Genomic DNA, 19885 nt, shown 5'->3' with positions numbered 1-19885 from the left:
CATAGCGCCTTATTTAAAATGCCTACTATGCAAAGTCACCACAAAGAAGAAACTATAAAAAATGCAGACGACGAGTCTCCTCCTAGGATATTGAAATAGCATTCCTACAAAGTTGTAGATTATGGTGAGGCGGGGAATGTTGCGCGTCATATCTAATTTTTCCGCAACTGTTGGCAGTGGCGACGACTCGAGTTAAACAATTAGGTGCAACAATGTTGTGCCGTACCACGTGCTTTGAGGATCCTCTGTTTCCAGCTACCTAATTTCGAACCAGGTAAGTGTGCTTCTTTCCTCGTGAACTGGTACGTTCAATGGCTTGGTTCCTTCCGGTATAGCTGAGAAAAGACTATTGAATATTAATGTGGTAATGGTAATTAACCCTTTTCTCCGACTTCTCTTTTCAAGAGCGCTTCGAATCGGTTCAGACAGAAATTATGGTTTACTTCGGCAAGATAAGATTAGTCGAGTATTACCCCTGCCATAGGTTCATTCATCCATGGAGTGAATCATGCACGAAAGCCTCGTTAATTATGCTATGGAGCAGTATAAAAGGTTCATTCAAGTTATTTGTTGCCGTGTATGGGGTGAGTATTCTATATCCACTATAGTGGACACATGTACTAGATACGTATTACACACGAAAATTTCTTAAACTCCGGAAGCATTAATGTTATTGCTGACCATAAGTACATTTGAATTATCTGTAAACACTATTATATTTTTATGTATATTATTTTTTATGTGTGTGTGGACATTACCCATGTAAAATACATAGGTAGATGTATGTATTTCTTTTCTGGTTGAGAAAAGTGGCTTGACTGCTGAAATGTTCTACAATATTGAGTAGGTGTCCTTTTTATGTTTTCTTCTTTTTGTTAATCCTTCTTATAGTTTTTTTTGTATATTTTTATAATAATGTCCTTTATCGCCATAATTTAGTATATTATTCAATGTCACATTAGTCTTTTGGGTGCCCAAATTTCATCCGTTAAATTTCCGTTAAATCGAAGCTGTGCAGCACTTAATCAGTGAACATCACTGAGTGTTCAGGTTTAACAAAATCATTGGAGGAGTTAGCATGTCCCTTGCAACAAGTCTAGATGCAATTGAAAGAGATATTTCATTATTCTCATATGTTCTGCTCTTAAGCATTTGCTTGTATATAGTTGCAGACAATTTGCAGCAATGAAAGAGGTGGGATACATATAGTCTAGTCATGAACTTGAATATGACCTATGGAGCAGGTATTATTTAAGAAAGGTCTTTCAAAGAGTCTTCAGATTTTGCTCAGTCGAGCAACTTTTAATCTGATCTATTGAAAGTATTAGTTGGAAGTATTGGAAATAAATTTTGCTCTAGCAATGCAAATTCAGCATGACAGGATTGATAGCAGTGTGCAGCACCTCCAAAGTACCTGAACCACATTGAAGTATAATATGTATTGTTTTCATATGAATACATGCTATTTAACCCTTTCCCTGCCAATGACGAAAATATGCGACAGGGCATTTTTTGACCCAGGAGATGGAAGCCACAAATTTTCATCTGAGATTTTTCTACGCAGGCGAACGAATGCCGAAAATATACATTTCCTTGCTCTCCCCCTTTCATTATGGGCGCAGGTTAGCTAAGTCTCAGTTTCGGGACCCATCAAAAGTCGGCCGTACCCCTCGCCTTGTATTACCCCTTGTGGCGAGGGACCACATTCAATTGTTCATTTGGTCAGTATTCAAATTAAATATTTGTCCTTTCTCAAAAAATATAAAGAATTGAATTCTTTGTGTAATAAGTGCACAAACAGTGATGAGGCCCGATATTTGGTGATTGTCTTATTTATATGTTGATATATTTCAGTGATTTATGTTGGCATAATTATTATCATCAAGGCATGAATGTAGCGGAAATTAAAGTATTTAATAATTGAATGTGAAAAATGTCAATGAAAATAGGTAACCTGAGTACAGTACCAATGGTTTTATTTGCTGCTCGAAATGCAGTCTTGTTGAAGCTAAAATATTTTTAGAAAATTCATCAAAGTCATGTGGACTTATTTATTTTTGTTTACTGTATGTTCTTATTGTTAAATTTCATCTCCACTCTTTATTCTCTCTGACTATTAATATGGGGGCTGGTTATACTGACTATATTCACAGTCCTTAAAACACCATTATTTCATTTGTTTTAGGTTAAGGCATTGATGAGAAAGGGTATGGATTCCGAAAACGGAGGTGGAACACTTTTGAAAGCACTTCTCCGTTCCACAGTATATGGTGCGCTGACGGGTACTGGATTCGTGGTATATAATTGTGTTCTCAGGTAATATTCCATTGCCAACATTTTCATACTGCTCTTATTGAAGGGTTATTCTACTGAATATACACCTTCCCAAATATTCATGACAATATGTAATCCTAGGCAGGGGTGCAGCTAGGAATTGAGGCTAGGGGGTGTTTCAGGCGTAACTAATGCTGGGGAGCCTGGGGGTGTGGTATACCCGCTAAGGTAATCGGGAGGTGCAGGGGCCCTCCCCCAGAAAATTTTTAAGATAAATGGTTCAAAATGGTAAGTTTTACGGCCTTCTGAGGGATACTTTATTAATTCTCTCACTAATCCTTAAGCAATATTAATCCAATTAAGTAAAATAGATTTAACTTAAAAATTTCTGAGCTCTGGGGGGGGGGGGGGGTTATCCCCAACCCCCCCCCCCTCACTGTGCCACTGATCCTAGGCATAGGCTTTTCTTTGGCTTCATTTTGACTGCTGATACCTTTCAAAGGAACTATAGCTTTTGCTGTCAATCATCAAACATCTCAATACAGTCATTATTCCAAGTGTCGCTGGTTAGTTTGCTATTACATATTCAGTTTCAGGCTGAGGACGATAAGAAACGGAGGCCAAGGACGTAAAGAATATAATTATTTTGAACTTTTTAGTTATATGTCATTCTTCTAAAATTATAGAAAACAAGTGAGAATTCTGTACAGGAACTATTCCTGGTATCAGCAACTTAAGGCCTCCTTTTTGTGTCATCTTCATGATCACTGATTCTGAGATACTTTATCAATACATCATCTGCTTCGGTGATAATCACCACATCAGAGATCATGAATATTAGTAGGAAATGGAGCCTCATGGCCAGGTTACACAGTACATGTATGAGATAATGTCTAAATGCATCAATGCAAAAATGTACCATCTAACAACCCAAGGTCTATGAATGCATGAACAGAATATGGAACCTGTGCTAATTCGTTTCATGCATTTTTACATGCTCTGTTCCAATGCACCAAAACCATTCATGCATTTTCATATTAACTCATGCATGTTAATATGCCTTGTAACTTCCTGCTCCTCATTTGCTAGGGAAGGACTCCCGCATGCTTCTGAGCACTCATTCAAAATCAGTCTGCACAGTCGAAGGTACCTACCCAAGTCTAAATCTCCCTAACCTGTCTACTTCTGAAAATTTCAAAAACCCAACTCTTTAAATCCAATTTCATAGTGTCTCATTACAGAATTTTGTAGCCCAAAAACCAATGCCCATAAGCATCAGTTACTGGCACATAGCTGGAGAGAGGGAAGGAGGCTGAAAGGTCTTCAGTCCCCAAAAAAATTTTCTGCTTGCTGCAAAACACTCATTTCATTTGCTTACGAATTCCGGTTACATTCTCAATAAACTCGAGTGCTGAAGGTCATGACACAAGGGGACTATTTTATGCATGCGTGCAGATAATTGTTGTTCACTGAGCTGCTGATCTTGTTTGTATGTATGCACTGAATTTCATCTTGGAGGCCAGGCAAATTTGCAGCTCTATAGAAAAATAAGCGGAGGACTTGCAGTACAAATAAATGGGAATGACTACTGTGAAAGTAAATATCAAGCACTGAAAATTCAAGGATTAGATTGATAACATTTTCATTCTCAGCCTGCCTGCCCATGGAGAATGTTTTTGACCTGGTTGCTTAGTCATGATAATGGGAGAGGTACTATCCCTAGCAGGAGTTTTTGAAGTTGGAGTTGATTATAATTATGGGCTAATGTCTGACAATGTCAACCACTTAATTCAGCCTGACTTCACTCTGTTCTTAAACAATGCCAGTCTGACCACATTCTGTGATGCACTGGCTATCACTGAACATTACCTGACTCCTTTTGACATGCAATTTGTGTCTCCTGACACCATTTGATATCAGCTGAGTCAGAAATTTATTTGAGGGCTAAATGTCTGATTTAATACAGCCAAAAAGAACATTCAGCTTGTGCAATGCTAGGAGAGGGGAATATTTGTAATTTTGCAAATGTTGACCCTCTCATGAGCCAGTGCGTTTTTTTTGGAACTTCAGTCTTAAATGACGTCAGTGGCACAGCGAGGGGGGGGGGGGTTTTGGGGGTTAAAACCCCCCCCAGAGCTCAGAGAAATTTTTAAGTTTAATCCATTTTCCTTATTTGGATCAGTATTTCTTATAGAATAGTATTAGGATTAATCAAATATCCATCAGAAGGCCGTAAAACTCGCCATTTTGAACTATTATTCTTAGAATTTTTCTAAAGGAGGGCCCCCGCAACTCCTTCTTACCCTTGCGGGTATGCAATACCCCCACACCCCCAAGTATTATTTGTGCCTAAAACCCCCCTTAGCCTTAATTCTTCGCTGCACCCCTGAATGGCAAGGTTATTGCATTTTATTGATGTCATATGGCTACATAAAGCCAAAATACAGTGCTTTTAATATTTCAATCATTGATTTCCAGCAGCAAAAGGCATTTAATTTGGTCTCAGCAATGACTTACATGTATGGTATCCACTCTCTTAGTTAAATAGAGTGAGTAGTCTAAATACCGCTCCTTGCACTTAAATGGAAGGAAAAAAGCCTATTTTAAAATGATTTTTCTCTAGGTACATGATTTTTTTTCTGCACAAATCTAATCTTTGCATTAATTAACAAAATTAGTGTCATTATTCACCTCTGTACCAGTTCCTTATTTTATAACTGTCAATATTTATTTTAGCATCAGCATTAAAGTAATACATGTAGACTTACATATAAACAATGTAATTTGGCATATGCTCTGTCTCTCATAGGAAGATACTGGGGAAGTTCACCTACAAAACTCTTGGCGTTATCCCTGGTGTACTTACAGGAATGTGCATCCTCATTGAGCACCCCTCGCAGAGAGGTCTCATGGCTTCAAGCTTCATCCAGATGGTGAGGTTCTTCATCCATAAAGATGATGATGCCGCATTTACTATTTGTATCTGCAGCTTCCATTTAATCTGATTTTACTTTTTAGGCATTCACCTTGAAATTAAAGGAAACAAATCAATTTAGACATGACAGAGTTATAAGAAAGAAAGCCACACACCTGTTTATGCGGTGCAATGCATTAATTATGATGATAATGGCATCTCATCCCAAAACTACCTCTAAGCATTGGTGAGTAAACTTTCAATTTTGTGATAGTGATTTGATAATATACTGACAAATATATTACTATTCTTTAAATGTACATGTGTTGTGTAACCTCAGCAGTTTAAGAAGTTATCGTATTGAATAAATGTTCCGAAGCAGCCTTGTTTAGAAGTGTGTACTGATTACGCCTCATGAGGCAAAAGTGAAGGTTACCATCTAAAGAAGATCAAATATGTAGATACTCTGTTGTAGATGGTGTGGTCAGTGGCGTAGCCAGGAATTTTGTTCGAGGGGGGGGGTCCAAAACCAAGGGGGAAATTTTTGAAAAACAGGGTACTAAGTTTTGGGTTTTAAACTAATTTCAACACTTTTCATAATCGAAAAGACTTCATTTGTTAAAGAAATATTTTTAAATTCATGATTTTTCAATATTTTGTTTTCTTCTATGGAGGAAAATTATTGTGTTTTTATATTTTGGGGGGGGGGGGGGTCCGAACCCCCCCTGGCCACGCCACTGAGTATGGTGTCCACTGGATTTTCCTATTGCTGATATTGTGTTGCTGGGAGAGTTTAATGTTGGTGATAGAAATCGGTTGGCCCTTTTTCTATTATTCATCTCTAGCAGTATAAATCCTGGGTTTTGATATTACCCATGAAAATAATGATAAGCTTTTGGGTATTTTATTTGGGTGCTCTATTGTTATTCTTGATAATTGGCCCATTATCCCTTGAGTAATCTGATCCCATGTCAGTTCAAGACAATATCCTCAGGTCCCTCTTATTGTCTCTTCGACCTCCAATAATCACCAAGGGGTCAATGGCCACCAAAGGTTGACCCAGGGTATCATGACAACCCAGGTGCCAAATCATAGGTTAGGAAAGATTCCAAGTCAATTTTGATGTCTTCAAATTGCTACTGTCAACCATTTGACATCTAGGGCCTTTAAGGGGGTCGAAGGTCAGTACGGTGCGTTTTGGGGTACTAAATTTCTTAACATTGAGTGTGAAAAGATGATTAAGACAGTGTCCTAAGATTTGAATTGCCAATCATTCTGCCTCAAAAGTTACTCATGGGTCAAAGGTCGGTGTGGTCTGAGCAGCACTATGCTCACAACCAACATGGTGAACCAAAGGCTTAACGGGTACACAAGTAAAAAGTCCATCTCCTGAACTTGATGACCTCCAAGGGTTGTGCAGGGGTCAAAGGTCGCCGAGTTGTGTGCCAGACCATAAATAGTGGTCTGAAGGCATTGTCATTTCCTATGGTACCACTCCAAACCAATTATTTAGCACCCTGATGTATCTATACTAATAATACTCTGGTTCATATTCAGGTGACCTTTGGCCCCTGTATGACCCTTGTAGGTAAACAGGTGTGGAACTTGGGTCTTAGAACCTTGTTGTCTTTAGGACTCTTTTTAAATTATGGCTTAGCTTTTCTCAGTCATATTTCTTAGTGACCAAACTGTTTGACTGATAGAAATGAAAAATTTTTGATGAAATTTGGGGGGCGGGGGTTCATGACTCCTGTGAACCCCCTAAATCCATCACTACAATTAAGTGATATTCACCCCTGAAGGAACTACCATTTGCAATTCTAAACATTGATATTTCCCCAATACAGTGCATAACCTCGGTGATGCAGTGGCGGATACAGAAAAAACTCAAGGGGGGGGCGCAACATATCTTGAGTTGTCTTTACTTTTATCGTAATAAAAGATGATCAAGTCTCAGGCAAAGTATATGAAAATTTTATTTAAAGTGATTATAAACATGTAAAAGACAATGCCATCTTATGATATAAAAAAGTTACGATTGTGGTTTTACAATGTTCGGCAATACAAGCAGACCCGCAAGGGGGGGGGCGCGCGCCCCCTGCGCCCCCCATCTGTATCCGCCACTGCGGTGATGAGAGGTAATCGTAACTGTGAAGATACTTTGGAAAATTCGTCCAGTTCTGTTTGGCAATTTTGGCCAGTCGTGTTTGCCTTTTTCTATCTTTCTTGAACACTCGGGCTAGAAATGATTATCAGTAATTTAAGATGATCAAGTGATAATGTTAGGGGGTCCAGGAACATGCGAAGATCAGGTAAGCTCATGTTAAAGGAGGAAACCCAGTGATATGTTATGTTTTAATACATAAAATGGGGTACCTATCACTGAATGTGTGTACATGGCGCGGCTATTCACTCGCGCATGATTTGTTAGACTAAATCAGACCGGTACCAATTTTTTCATTTATTTTTCCCCACTCCGAAGGAGGGAGGCATCTCCTCCAGGTGCTTCCAGAAGGCCCCCTCCTTCTGATAGACTTGGCCGTTGCCGGAACTCTGATAGTCAGTATTATCTTCATGGGAGGGCTTCAACGGCCTTGGAGGTCGGAAGTTTTCGTAATTTCACTGCGTTAACGGTAAAAGTTGTTTTATACTCAATTTGAGAGTCACTCTCCTTGGATCCCTCGAGTTACTTTGTGAGCGCGAGCAATGCGTTATCCGGGCATCTAATCGAAGGCAGGTCTCTGTGTAAGTCTGCGGCCAACATGACCTAAGTGCCTAGATATCCTATCCGTATTTCTGGAAAACCTGAAATGCCAGAGAATTTTATTGTGTCTGTAAAGTCGCGGAATGCCTCAGATAGAGAGAAAAATCTGGAAAATTGTATTAGCTGAAAATAACCGCAAGGTGATCTTTCCTCATTCTCTTACCCGTTGGTATACCTTCCATATTTGGCGGGGGCGAATGTAAGGCGCGGGACAGCCCCCTCTCTCCCGAAATAAAGATTAGTATAAAAAATTAATTTTTTTATATTCCTCATTTCGCAGTCTGAATTAGCTTAATTTATCATGCACAACGGGCACGGTCGCGTCATTTATCCTCTCAATACGCCGTCATTTATTTTATCTCTTACACATATTAAATCACAAAATACCATGGAGATTCCTTATGTAAAATGGAAAGCCTTATCTTACAACTATCTTGTCTCCCTACTATTATCGATCCATCATCGTAAGTTACTGATAAGCTAAGGCCGTTTTACACGGGGCACGGAATTGCGCAGGTTATAGCTGCATTAATTTCTAAAATGGCGTGGAATTGCGTGAATTCATGAACGTAATTAGAACAGGGGCTATTTTGCCGTCTCGCATCCACGCATTCTCGCATATGCTCTAGCAATTCACTGCTTTACACGACGCAATTTTTATTGCGCCTTCGCACGTACGTCAGATTGCGCAATAGGGTAGTTTCCTTCATCAAAGAAAACGAAAGGCATTGATTGCGATTCGTTACCCACCATTAGTGTATTCATAATACACAAATTATTTGGTTTTAGAAATCCCAGTTTAGACGAATGGCAATGGTCAATTTTATCCTCATTTGAAAAAGGCCAGATTGGCGCCCATGCGGTGCCACTCCACGTGACGTCACAGGGACCTAGTTTCTATACGAGTAGATAGGAGTTTTACATCATCTGACATTACCAATTCACACATGAGGGACAGAGCTCAAGGAAACATGTCTTAATAGTCACCTATTAAAACTGCCAATGGTCGGAAAGTTTCCTTCGTTTGATATGGTATTAATAATCCTTATTTAAGCCAAGCGCTACCTGCTAGCAGCCTGCATCGAAGCGGCGCACATACCCTCGCCCCAAGGTCGCCTCACACGGCGACAGCGGGAACCAGAATGACGTCACACGGGCTTTTCCTAGCATTCATACTTAGCCGTCGCGTTTTCGCGCTCTTGAAATTTTTCCCTTTTCACTTAATCGCGAAAAATATATTTCGTTATTTAAAAATTTCAAAGCGTGAAATACGTACTCTAGGGGTGATAATCTTTCGATTTAGGCAATAAAAAAATAATAGGAAACCACCCTATTCCGTGTACCGTGTAAAACGGTCTTTAATGTACGCGCGAGAGACAGGAGAGGCAAGCTAGATGGGTTGGAATCACTAAAATGAATTCGATGAGTAATGCTGAAGTGTCCTGACAGGCTTGATCGCCTCTATTCTCCGAGGTTACACTTTGCATTGGGAAAAATTAGTGTTTCAAAATCAGGGAAAAATTGCTGACTGTTTGCAGTGTTCAAACATATGAAATGCCTCCCTCACCCCCAAAATAAAGATCTATGAACGCTACTAATCAAGATAATGAACAGATATTAATATTTTAGAGAACCTTTTGAAAGATATGATGGGGATGGAATGTTCCTATATTCTAACTTTAGTCCCTTCCGGGGCGGGTAAAATGGCGGTTGTCCAAGGGGCTCGCCCTTCACCAAAATGATGATCTATAAGGGCATTTGATCATCACGCATTCCCAGCATGTAGTTCAGGTGGTGCTCCATATCAGTTGAATTTATTTTTATATGGCGATATTTATGAATTTGGTGCCAGTTCAAGATTTACCTGTGAAGAAAGGATGCTCGGGTTCTTCACCGGGTTATTGGCTGCATATCCCCCGACGTTTCAAAGCTACTACTACTACAAAACTACTTGTTCTTCTTCCTCAGGGGGTTATCTCTCAAGGTGATACGGTCCATGGGTCGGGTGCAATCTGATTGGCTCTGGCGTGTTCGGCTTTTCTCGCCTTTTTTGTTGTGTATAATGGAGGTCATGATAGGTAGGTCTCCAAGCATTGCTGATATGAAATCTGGAGTCTCGGTTGATGTTCATGCGGTGGTGAATTATCCGGTGGAGAACCCAAGAATCCTTTCTGCATCTGATATGCCAGGAAAACCTAAGTCCTCATTAGATTTACCTGTGCTTATTTCCATATTTGTTTTCTACGCGGGTGATTAGGAGGAAAAAAGTAATATCTAATAGCTTGTAAAAGTGCGAATTTGGTTTGCGAAGTATAGATAGGCCTGAGAATATCTGACTGATATTCTGCCACCCTGTCTCCGAGCTCCGCTTTGGTCGAAACAGTCATGTTCTAGGTATTTTCTTCGTGGTCACGGCTGTGGAGAAAGTGTCCGTAACAGCGCCGCTTCGGTGAGATCTGTTTCGTATTTTCATCGTGACACTGTTGTTACGATGGAACGATTTACTATTTTTATGAAATAATGGAATCGAATATTTTTTTATTCGCCAATTTCTACCTTTGATGCCATTATGTTTAGATCCGCATACCTGCGCTCACAGTTTTCCAACGTGTTAATTTAAGAAAATAATAATTAGTAATAGGGTGAGTGAAGTCCTCTCGGGATTTCCACCGGTTGATTTGATTTATAGGCACCAACGTTTCAATGAACGCCTCGTTCATCGTCCTCAGGGTGAATAATAAATTTTTACTGATTAAAGAATGTTTATAAGTAACTATAAACAAATTGCAACAATTAAGTTACCCCTGATCGGCCGGAAAAATCTGAATTTTTATGAAACGGTGGGGTTCTATGATTTTTAATTTTCTTTAAAATGGGATTCCACGCATTGCTAATTTTGTATCCAGTGTCCCTATTGAAATAATTTTTATTAAGCCTAATTTCAATGGCCTCCTTAGCGAGCCTGTCCCAGAAGTTGTTGGAACGGCAGATTAATTTGGCGCTATCCCATTTAATTTGGTGATCCCTATTAATGCTATGTTCAGCCACAGCAGACTTATCAGGCTGTCCAAGTCTGAAATGCCTCCGATGCTCCTTAATCCTGGTGGCTATCGTTCTACCAGTCTCCCCCACGTAGATTTGGCCACATTCACAGGAAATCTGGTAGACGCCAGGTGTCATTAGGCCAACGGGGTCTTTTGCCTTCACTAATTGGTCCCTCAGTTTACTAATAGGTTTATGTATTGTCTCTATATTGTATCTTTTGAGAATGTTCGAGATCTTAGTAGATACTGTCGACATATATGGCAGAACGGCCCTGGCTACAGGCTTAGACTCTTCTTTCCCACCCGACAAATTTTCGTTAAAAGTTCTTTTCATGGCCAAAGTGATCTGTCGGTCACTGTATCCATTTTGCCGGAATGTTCTCTTCAAATATCTCATCTCATCTGGAAAACTTTCCGTGTCCGCGATGGCTTTGGCACGATGTACTAAGGTAGAAAGTACCGCCGCTCTGTGAGAAGGGTGGTGATGGCTGCGAGCATTCAGATACAGATCCGTGTGCGTCGGCTTGCGATACACGCTATGTCCCAGGCAACCATTACTCTTCTGGTGGATCAAGATATCGAGGAAAGGAATCTTGCCGTTTATTTCTTTTTCCATAGTAAACTGAATGTTTTTATGTTGGTTATTCATATGTTCTAAAAACTTCATTAAAGCCTCAGACCCATGAGGCCAAATTAGGAAGGTATCATCCACATATCGGAAAAAATACCTTGGGCGTAGCGGAGCTGTGGAGAGTGCCTTTTCTTCAAAATGTTCCATATAAAAATTTGCAATGGCTGGAGATAGAGGGGATCCCATAGGAACTCCGTCCGTCTGCTCGAAAAATTCCTGGTCATATTTGAAATAAGTTGACGTCAGTACGTGATGGAATAGTTTCACCGTGTTGTCATCAAAAATATTCTGCAGCAACTCAATGGTGTCAACGAGTGGCACTCGAGTAAAAAGGGACACAACATCCAAGCTGACCAAAATGTCCGTATCTTTCAAATTAATATCATCCAGGATATTCACAAACTCGGCCAGTTTTTGACATGGTGTTCACCAAGCCCAACATACGGAGAAAGGAGCCATGTTAAATATTGAGGCGTTCATTGAAACGTTGGTGCCTATAAATCAAATCAACCGGTGGAAATCCCGAGAGGACTTCACTCAATCAATACGCCGGGAAAGAATCTCATCATATTTTAGTAATAGGGTGGTTTCCTATTATTTTTTATTGCCTAAATCGAAAGATTATTACTCCTGGAGTACGTATTTCACGCTTTTAGATTTTTAAATGACGATATCTATTTTTCGCGATTAAATGAAAAGTGAAAATTTTCAAGCGCGCGAAAACGCGACGGGTAAGCATGAATGCCGGGAAAACTCCCGTGTGACGTGGTTCTGGTTCCCGCTGCCGCAAGTGAGGTGACCTTGGGGCGAGGCTCTGAGCGCTGATACGACGCAGGATGCTAGCAGGTAGCAGAGTACCATGCTAGCTGGTAGCGCTTGGCTTAAATAAGGATTATTAATACCTTATCAAACGAGGAAAACTTTCCGACCTTTTTAGTTTAGACCAGTTTTAATAGGTGATTATTAAGACATGTTTCCCTGAGTTCTGTGCCTCATGCATGAATTGGTAATCTCAGACGATGCAAAACTCCTATCAACTCGTATAGAAACTAGATCCCTGTGACGTCACGTGGAGTGGCATCGCATGGGCGCCAATCTGGCCTTTTTCAAATGAGGATAAAATTGACACTTGCCATTCGTCTAAACCGGTATTCCTAAAGCCAAATAATTTGTATATTATGAATACACTAATGGTGGATAACGAATCGCAATTAATACCTTTTTCGTTTTTTTGATGAAGGAAACTACCCCATTGTTCGTTATGAACATTTGTTTTTTTGCCTTACCTACGAAGTTTCTATTTTGATCGGCCACATTCTAAAGGCCGTATTACGCGGGGCACGTAATTGCACAGGTTTGAACTGCATTAATTTCTCATTATGGTGTGCATTTAAGCGAATGCACGAACGAAATTAGAACATGGACTATTTTACCATATCGCATCCATGCAGTCTCGCATGCGTTCTAGCAATTCACCGCTTTACACGCGCAATGTTAACTACGCCTTCGTACACACGTCAGATTATGCAATGAAATGCAGGAAATTACGCAGCATAAGTGTGAGGCTACATTAGAGCCGTCCAGGTTTCGTATTTTATTTTGCATGACAGCTTGAAAACACGTCTTCCTTGCGAAAACTAGTTCCCCAGCGGTGATTTATCAACCCAATCCGGATTTCAGCTCGGAAGCCAAAATATGCTTACAAAATATAAATTCAAACAACAGCACAAAGCAGCTCGGTTCACATCAATATATTATTTTTTCAGTGCGGAAATATTTTATTGAAATTCACCAATCCATTATGTTATCATGGTAAAATTTAGTAAATAATTATGGCGCATATTTAGCACTAATTCACCGAAGCAAAGGAAAGCATCTCTTGGCTGCAATCATATACCGCACATAAATAAAAGTAATGAATTCACAAATTCTCCTATGGACAAGAATGTATATTATAATTTAACCCCAAATTCGCTCGCAATTTATGCTATTTATTGCTAAATTTAACCCTTGTGTGAGTACCCATATTTCCTAACGCATGTTTCGCATCTTGCGGCGATTTTTTAAAATTTGGTTCTTGGATAAATGAGTATGATATTAATTGCTTTTCATTTTTATAAGATAATTAATTTAGATATATGTAAATAAATTCAGAGGCGCAGCGAGGGGGGATTTGGGGGATAACCCCCCCCCCCCCCCCCAAAGCTCAGATAAATGGAAATGGTTAAGTGTAATTCATTTTACTTAATTGGATTGATATTTCTAATAGAGAAGTGTAAGGATGAATTAAATATCCCTCAGAAAGCCGTAAAACTCACCATTTTGAACCATTTATCTTAAAATTCCGCAATTTATTAATCTCGCACCTACCGCTTATCCTGGTGGGTATTCCATAACCCCACACACCCCGGTATTAGTTGCACCTAAGCCCCCCCCCCAGCCTTAATTCCTAGCTGCGCCCCTGAGTAAATGAATGTCTGTTGAAATCCTTGCACTCCGTTGAATATTCGTTTCAAAAATGCTCAATTTAGGGATGGAAAAATGACGAATGAGACAGACAGTGGTTTTATTCGTTGTATCCTTTGAAAATGAGAACAACGGACATTTTTCCATTGATGGAAGTGATGCAGAGTTGGATCCTTGGAATAAATTTTCCTGATGATGATATTGTTGACCCTGATAATAAGGAGCGCCTGGCATATCAAAGATGAAATTATTAGAGTATTAGCGTGCCGAGAAATATATTTATATCCTTCGAAGTTTTCGAGACGTCTATTAAGCAAATCTGAAGTATAGAATTATGATATATTTATAACACAGCGATGGTGTGCTTATTAATTTTACGTTTGCTTGAGCTCGATGAGAACTCGCGAAGTAAATCAAGACTATGCGGCGGTAAGAGAATTCGGGGTCCTAAGAAATTAGTGTTGATACGCATTTTAATTCATAGCATTTTTTTCAACGTAAACGGCTTAAATTTACTTAATATTGAGGGACAAAAACTTGGAAGCACCAAACGAACAATCAAGTCATAAAAGAATGAGTTAACCCTGTTAATCCGCATTTAAAAAATATTTGCGATGTCAATTTGAAATAAAATCGCGTGGAAAAAAGATTTTATACCTAGCGTTTTTATGCCATATAATTAGTTGGGAAATCATAACGTACATCACATTGCATGGTACAATTTTTTGTGATTTCTTTAAATGAAGAAAGATACGAAACATATTTTCAATTAAGTTAATTCAACAAAAGTTCTAATGTTTTCTGGTTTGTAAGTTAGACAGAGTTTCTAAAACCCTTTTCTCCATTAATGTGTACATCAGTTTATAAAAAGGGCACAAAGGGTCCTGAAAATTGGGATGAAACGCCTCTTCTCACCAAAAATTTGCTACACACTTGTGATTCTTGTAATTTCCGTCCAGAAGTTTTCCACGTCGAAAATAAGGGCACAAGACTACACATTTTAGAGCAATTTGAAAGTGCACAAACTGATACGAATATGCTCATAAATGAAAAAGTGTTTGTCACCCACTCTCCTCTCCTAATGATCCCTTTCCCGAAAACAAATGGTCAAATTCCTACTTCCCCACATTAATCCGACTCCAACCTCCGCGGGGTTTAGATGATCTCTCCATCTTTCGGGTTCTCGCCGCGTTGTTTGTCTTAGGGTGGATTCCTGCAGCAGTCTTCAGGTCAAAGTATACAGAAACTGTCGTCACCCTAAGACAAATAAGGACGTGAGAACCCGAAATATCAAGAGATCATCTAACCAAGGACGCCATGGAAGACTATGAGATAGCACTCTACGGGGTTTTTTTCCCGTTCGCCCACCCACTCCCTCCGTACTCTGTTGACCGTTTTCTTCCATCTGCATTCAGGGATGGATTTACCCAAAGTTACGATGTACAGTCCAGCCGGCGAGAGTTGTGCGATGGCACTTAAAGAGGAGGGGCGGAGAACCCTGCGCCAACATGGTTCGCAACCTATCGCTGTCCCCAAATGCACCTCACACCCTCGCCTTGTCATACAACGTTGTCACATGCATATGAAGCACTGAAGCAAGCCTGAACCACCAAAACAAGCCCTTTCTGCGAATCGCCAAAACAAAGGATTCTTCCTTTTTATCCTTCACGCTCCTCGTCCCTTCTGGCTGCTTTCTTCACGGGACCCTTTTGTTTACATGTGATGTGGGCGTTTCCCTTTCTTACCTTGCAACCTTGCCCCCTACCCCTTCTAGCTGTCAACAGACAACTCTCGGCGGCCAGACTGTATGCACCTCTCCATTGAGCGCCCCACCTCACTTGAGGCCCCCCCTCCCCGATTTTTATGATAAGACATAGCCACTCGCATGAGGTGACAGAAGGCGACCCTTGGACTGCGACGCCCCTAGGCACGTGCCAATTTTACCTGACGGTAAATCCGGCTCTGCCTGCAATCCTTTCCCGGTACTCCTGCTAATCTCATTCCATTCTCAGTTACACTTTCTGGGACTTCTCTCCCCCACCTCTTCCTAGCTTCGCTACTCATTCCCACCTTTCCATTTCTAATGACATGCGGCCTCTCTTTCACTCTGCCTTTTCTATCCCCCCTCCCCTTTCGCATTCTCATTTGGTTCAACCGTACTCCGCACATTTTACCTGCCTCGGTAGATATGAAAGTCGTTTTCCGCATAGTGCCCAAAGTTTCCTTGCCCGCGACTCCGCATTCCGCACATTACCCCTAACCCAACTTTCCTGACCGCGAGCGTCCAAACGTCGCATATTGCTGCTATGCCAACGGAAATAGGGCGTCTCTCGGTTCTTAAGAAGGCATATAGTCATGTCTGGTTCTTATAGGCGGAAAGAGTTTTGATTTTTTTGCGAAAAAATTTGTTTGTTTGCTGGTCGAGGCATTTTTTAGGCATGGAAAACTTTAGAACGCTTTGAAACTTTTGAATCGATCACATTAGTAATCAGAGGCGTAACTGGGAATATGCTTTGGGAGGGATGGTCCCAGACATCGGGGGGTCCGGGAAAATTTTTGAAAACTGACATGCCTGAAAGTACATTTTACATCATTTTGGCACTATATATTTAACTTTAAGCAGATGCAGTTATTGCATGTCAAAATTAGACTATAGCATTAATTTTTTTTGTATGACGCTTTGGGGGGATCTATCCCCTCATCCCCCCCGTAGTTACGCATATATCTTTCATATGAAATATATATGTAGTTGCCAATATGAAAGATCTATGTGGTTACGCCACTGTTCGTAATCGACTGATATAAGCAATCAGAACGCATGGCTTGATTGTTTGTTTATTGGTACGAATTTTCACATCCTTCTATATTAGATAATTTTATGCCGATTGCGTGGGAAAAAAAGTTATGCATTGAAATGCTCAGCAACTGACCGAACCAAATATCAACTTCCCGCGCTTCAGCTCGTTGATTCAAGGCTATCTCATGAGGATACCATACACCGGAAGCATACTTTTTGGTCTCACGATGTAAAAAGCCCATTTATCTTACTTGGCATTCGCAACTCTCGAGAATTCTCTTCACTAAACGAGCAACCAGCTACTGTTCATTTGGAGAATATAGAAGTATGGATTGGTGGATCTTGGTTCCACCCTTTCTGAGAGTCATAAAATTTGCAGAATACGGATGCGACCTTTTCGTTTCTGCAGTTCTGTTCCCAGTGTCGTTCTTCTAGCAGCTATTGCTAGTGGCGGAGGGAGAGGGAATGATAGGGACAAGGGGGGGGGGGGGCTAAGTGGAGGGTAATCTCCCAGCAGTAGTGGGGATCCGAACAAAATTTTCATACCATCTAGTGTAAATTGAATACCCAAAGGGTGGGAGGCTCTTGCCCCCCATAGTACCTCACTGAAGCTGCCACTGGATTGTATTGTGGCATGCCAAAAGCATGTCAAATAGGCCCCAAGTTTAGGGCTAATTTGTATTTCAATTCGTTCAAGTAGGTAAATATATCGGAAAATGTACCTATATGATTTTGTACAAAGTGGCAACCTCCAAAAATGTCGATTTCTCTTGTGTGTGTCTTGATCCAATAGGCTGTATCCCCATTAGCCCCCACCCCCATTGGATCCGCCACTGGCTGTTGCTTGAATCTACCGAAAATCGGAGAAATTTCCTTCCTCATAGGGAATTAAATAACGGTTTCGCTAGCAGTACGGCCCGCCCGCCTCTGCGACGGTGTGGTATTCCGTATCCCTTCCCTTCCATCCCTATTCACTCCTTGGAGGCGTCGTCGGGATCCTATCGCGGCGGCCCCTTCATCCTAATGTCCTTCCTCGTCCTCTCCCTTCCGCGGTGCAGGAGTGAAAATCGAAAGCTTCAAAGCCCGGCCCGGGAGTGTAACCATGCGAGCTCGCCCTGGTGCCTCGTTCTCTCTGGCTGTTGCTTGAGTCCTTTTACCCCGGATTTTTCCGTATCTCTTTACTCACTGCCTTCCCACTCTGCGTCTGTTTCCCACCCCTTCCTCTAACTTAAGAAATAAATATGAAGAAATAGCCCCAGTCAAGTTAGTTTATATGCTGCGACTTCCGAGGTAGGCAACATACCTTGACAGAAATTGCAGTCTTAATTGGTTATAATAATAAGACAAAGGGCAAATAATGCCGAGATGTTTATGTTCAAAAATTTATAGGGTAGAAAGGTATTTCAAAAATGCATGGAAGTAAATGACGGAAGAAATAGAAATTAGTAAAATAAGTGGCAGAAATTAAAAAATAGACCTAACTTTTACATTAAAATGTATTTTAGAACTAGGGAAATTTGTATATTTATAATAGTCTACTACAGTGCGATTCTAAATTAAATATGCATATAAAAATTGTCACGATTTTATAATTTTTTAATTGGACATCGTCCTTTTAAGTTTCCATATAGCCCAATATTTCAAATGTTGTTATAATCAGGCATCCACTTGGAAGCCGTATAGCCAAAGCAATTGTTTATTGACCCCCGAAATGTTTGAAACGTACTTTTCTGGTACATATCAAGTAAAAATCATACAATTTTAATATTTATTGGTTTTTATTTGCAATGAACTTTCACTTGTATCCCAAAATCTCCCCTCAAAATATTATTTTTGACATTTTGCTATTTCTGGATGAAAGTTTCTGAAATAATCTCGAAATTTTACTTTGCAGGATAATGAAGGCCGCTACGCCAGAGTTGCCATCTCCTCAGTTGAGGTCACTGGTGATCTCGATCCTTAAGGTAATTGATTTTATATCAATACTTTACCATGGTAAAATGAATAAATATTAATTTAGGGCAATGATCATCTTTCAGGAGGGAGCAAAATTTGCTGCGTTTGGCTACGCTCTGAATATAGTGCGAGTAGTCATCGATCGTCTTTCCATGCGGAAACCATGTCGAAGAATTATTCCTGCTATTCGCAGGAAGAGGAACCTGGCCCCAGCCATTTTTATGGCCAGCTACGTAATTTCTTTTCGGGTATGTATGCTAAACATTTCATTGTTTTGTGCATTTCACGAATAAATGTTCAGAAAACATGGTTGATCAATACACTATGGTCCATTTTTAAAGGATAATTGTGATGAGACTACACATGTGTTGGTTATTACTTGTAATCTTCACGTTGTTTTCTGAAAGTGATCGGCACATCTTTTCTGGCTTTAACGACAAATCTAGGCTAAAATCGCCGTGAAAACTCGCTGGATAACCTGAAATAACTGTCGCTTCGCCCGGGAAATTATTGGTGTAACATTCATTTTTCGATAACCCGAAATTATATGTCTGTAGCTTATAAATACACTATACAACACTTTTTCGTGCTTTAGACTGTGAAGACATTTTCATGAACACCCATGAAAAGTTAGTGTACTTGGCACTGAAAATGTGATAATGACTTAAGAAAGTTAAGGCTTTTGTTTTTAGGTCAGTACCATTACAAATATTTAGGATATATGCTCTTAAAAACATCTTGACGCGAGTTTGAAAGACAAGACGTCTGTGTAAGATAAAAAATGCTTCAGAGAGAGTTGACTGCACTTTATACTTCCTTCTACAATTCATAGTTTCATTTATAATCCATATTTCTGAGCAGTTCTTGTTAATTTCCTCCTTCCAGTCGTCAATCATTGCATACTCCACCTCTATAATTCTCCTTGCTCTGAAATCATGTCGGGTCGGCTCTTTTATTGACCCCACCGACCACCCGTCGGAATATGAATGATCTTTCCCTCGTTTACACTGCCTTCAATAGTGAGTACCAAGCTTATTCT

The 19885-nt window shown here is 40.2% G+C and overlaps 1 protein-coding gene across 1 annotated transcript in view; it reads left to right on the top strand.

The window, feature by feature from the left end:
• Positions 1–114: 114 nt before the first annotated feature.
• Positions 115–19885, top strand: part of LOC124171849 (transmembrane protein 135-like) — a 37030-nt gene continuing 17259 nt past the window's right edge. Inside the window, exons 1-7 of the mRNA XM_046551207.1 lie at positions 115–274; positions 406–584; positions 2186–2316; positions 5084–5207; positions 5293–5435; positions 18785–18854; positions 18930–19094. Coding sequence (XP_046407163.1) covers positions 435–584; positions 2186–2316; positions 5084–5207; positions 5293–5435; positions 18785–18854; positions 18930–19094 — 783 coding nt within the window. The 5' untranslated portion in view covers positions 115–274; positions 406–434. The remainder of the gene's footprint in view (positions 275–405; positions 585–2185; positions 2317–5083; positions 5208–5292; positions 5436–18784; positions 18855–18929; positions 19095–19885) is intronic.

This window comes from Ischnura elegans, chromosome X, assembly GCF_921293095.1.
Source record: "Ischnura elegans chromosome X, ioIscEleg1.1, whole genome shotgun sequence".
NCBI lineage: Eukaryota > Metazoa > Arthropoda > Insecta > Odonata > Coenagrionidae > Ischnura > Ischnura elegans.
The sequence above is the reverse complement of the archived record's forward strand: the minus strand, read 5'-3'. Positions and strand labels throughout refer to the sequence as shown.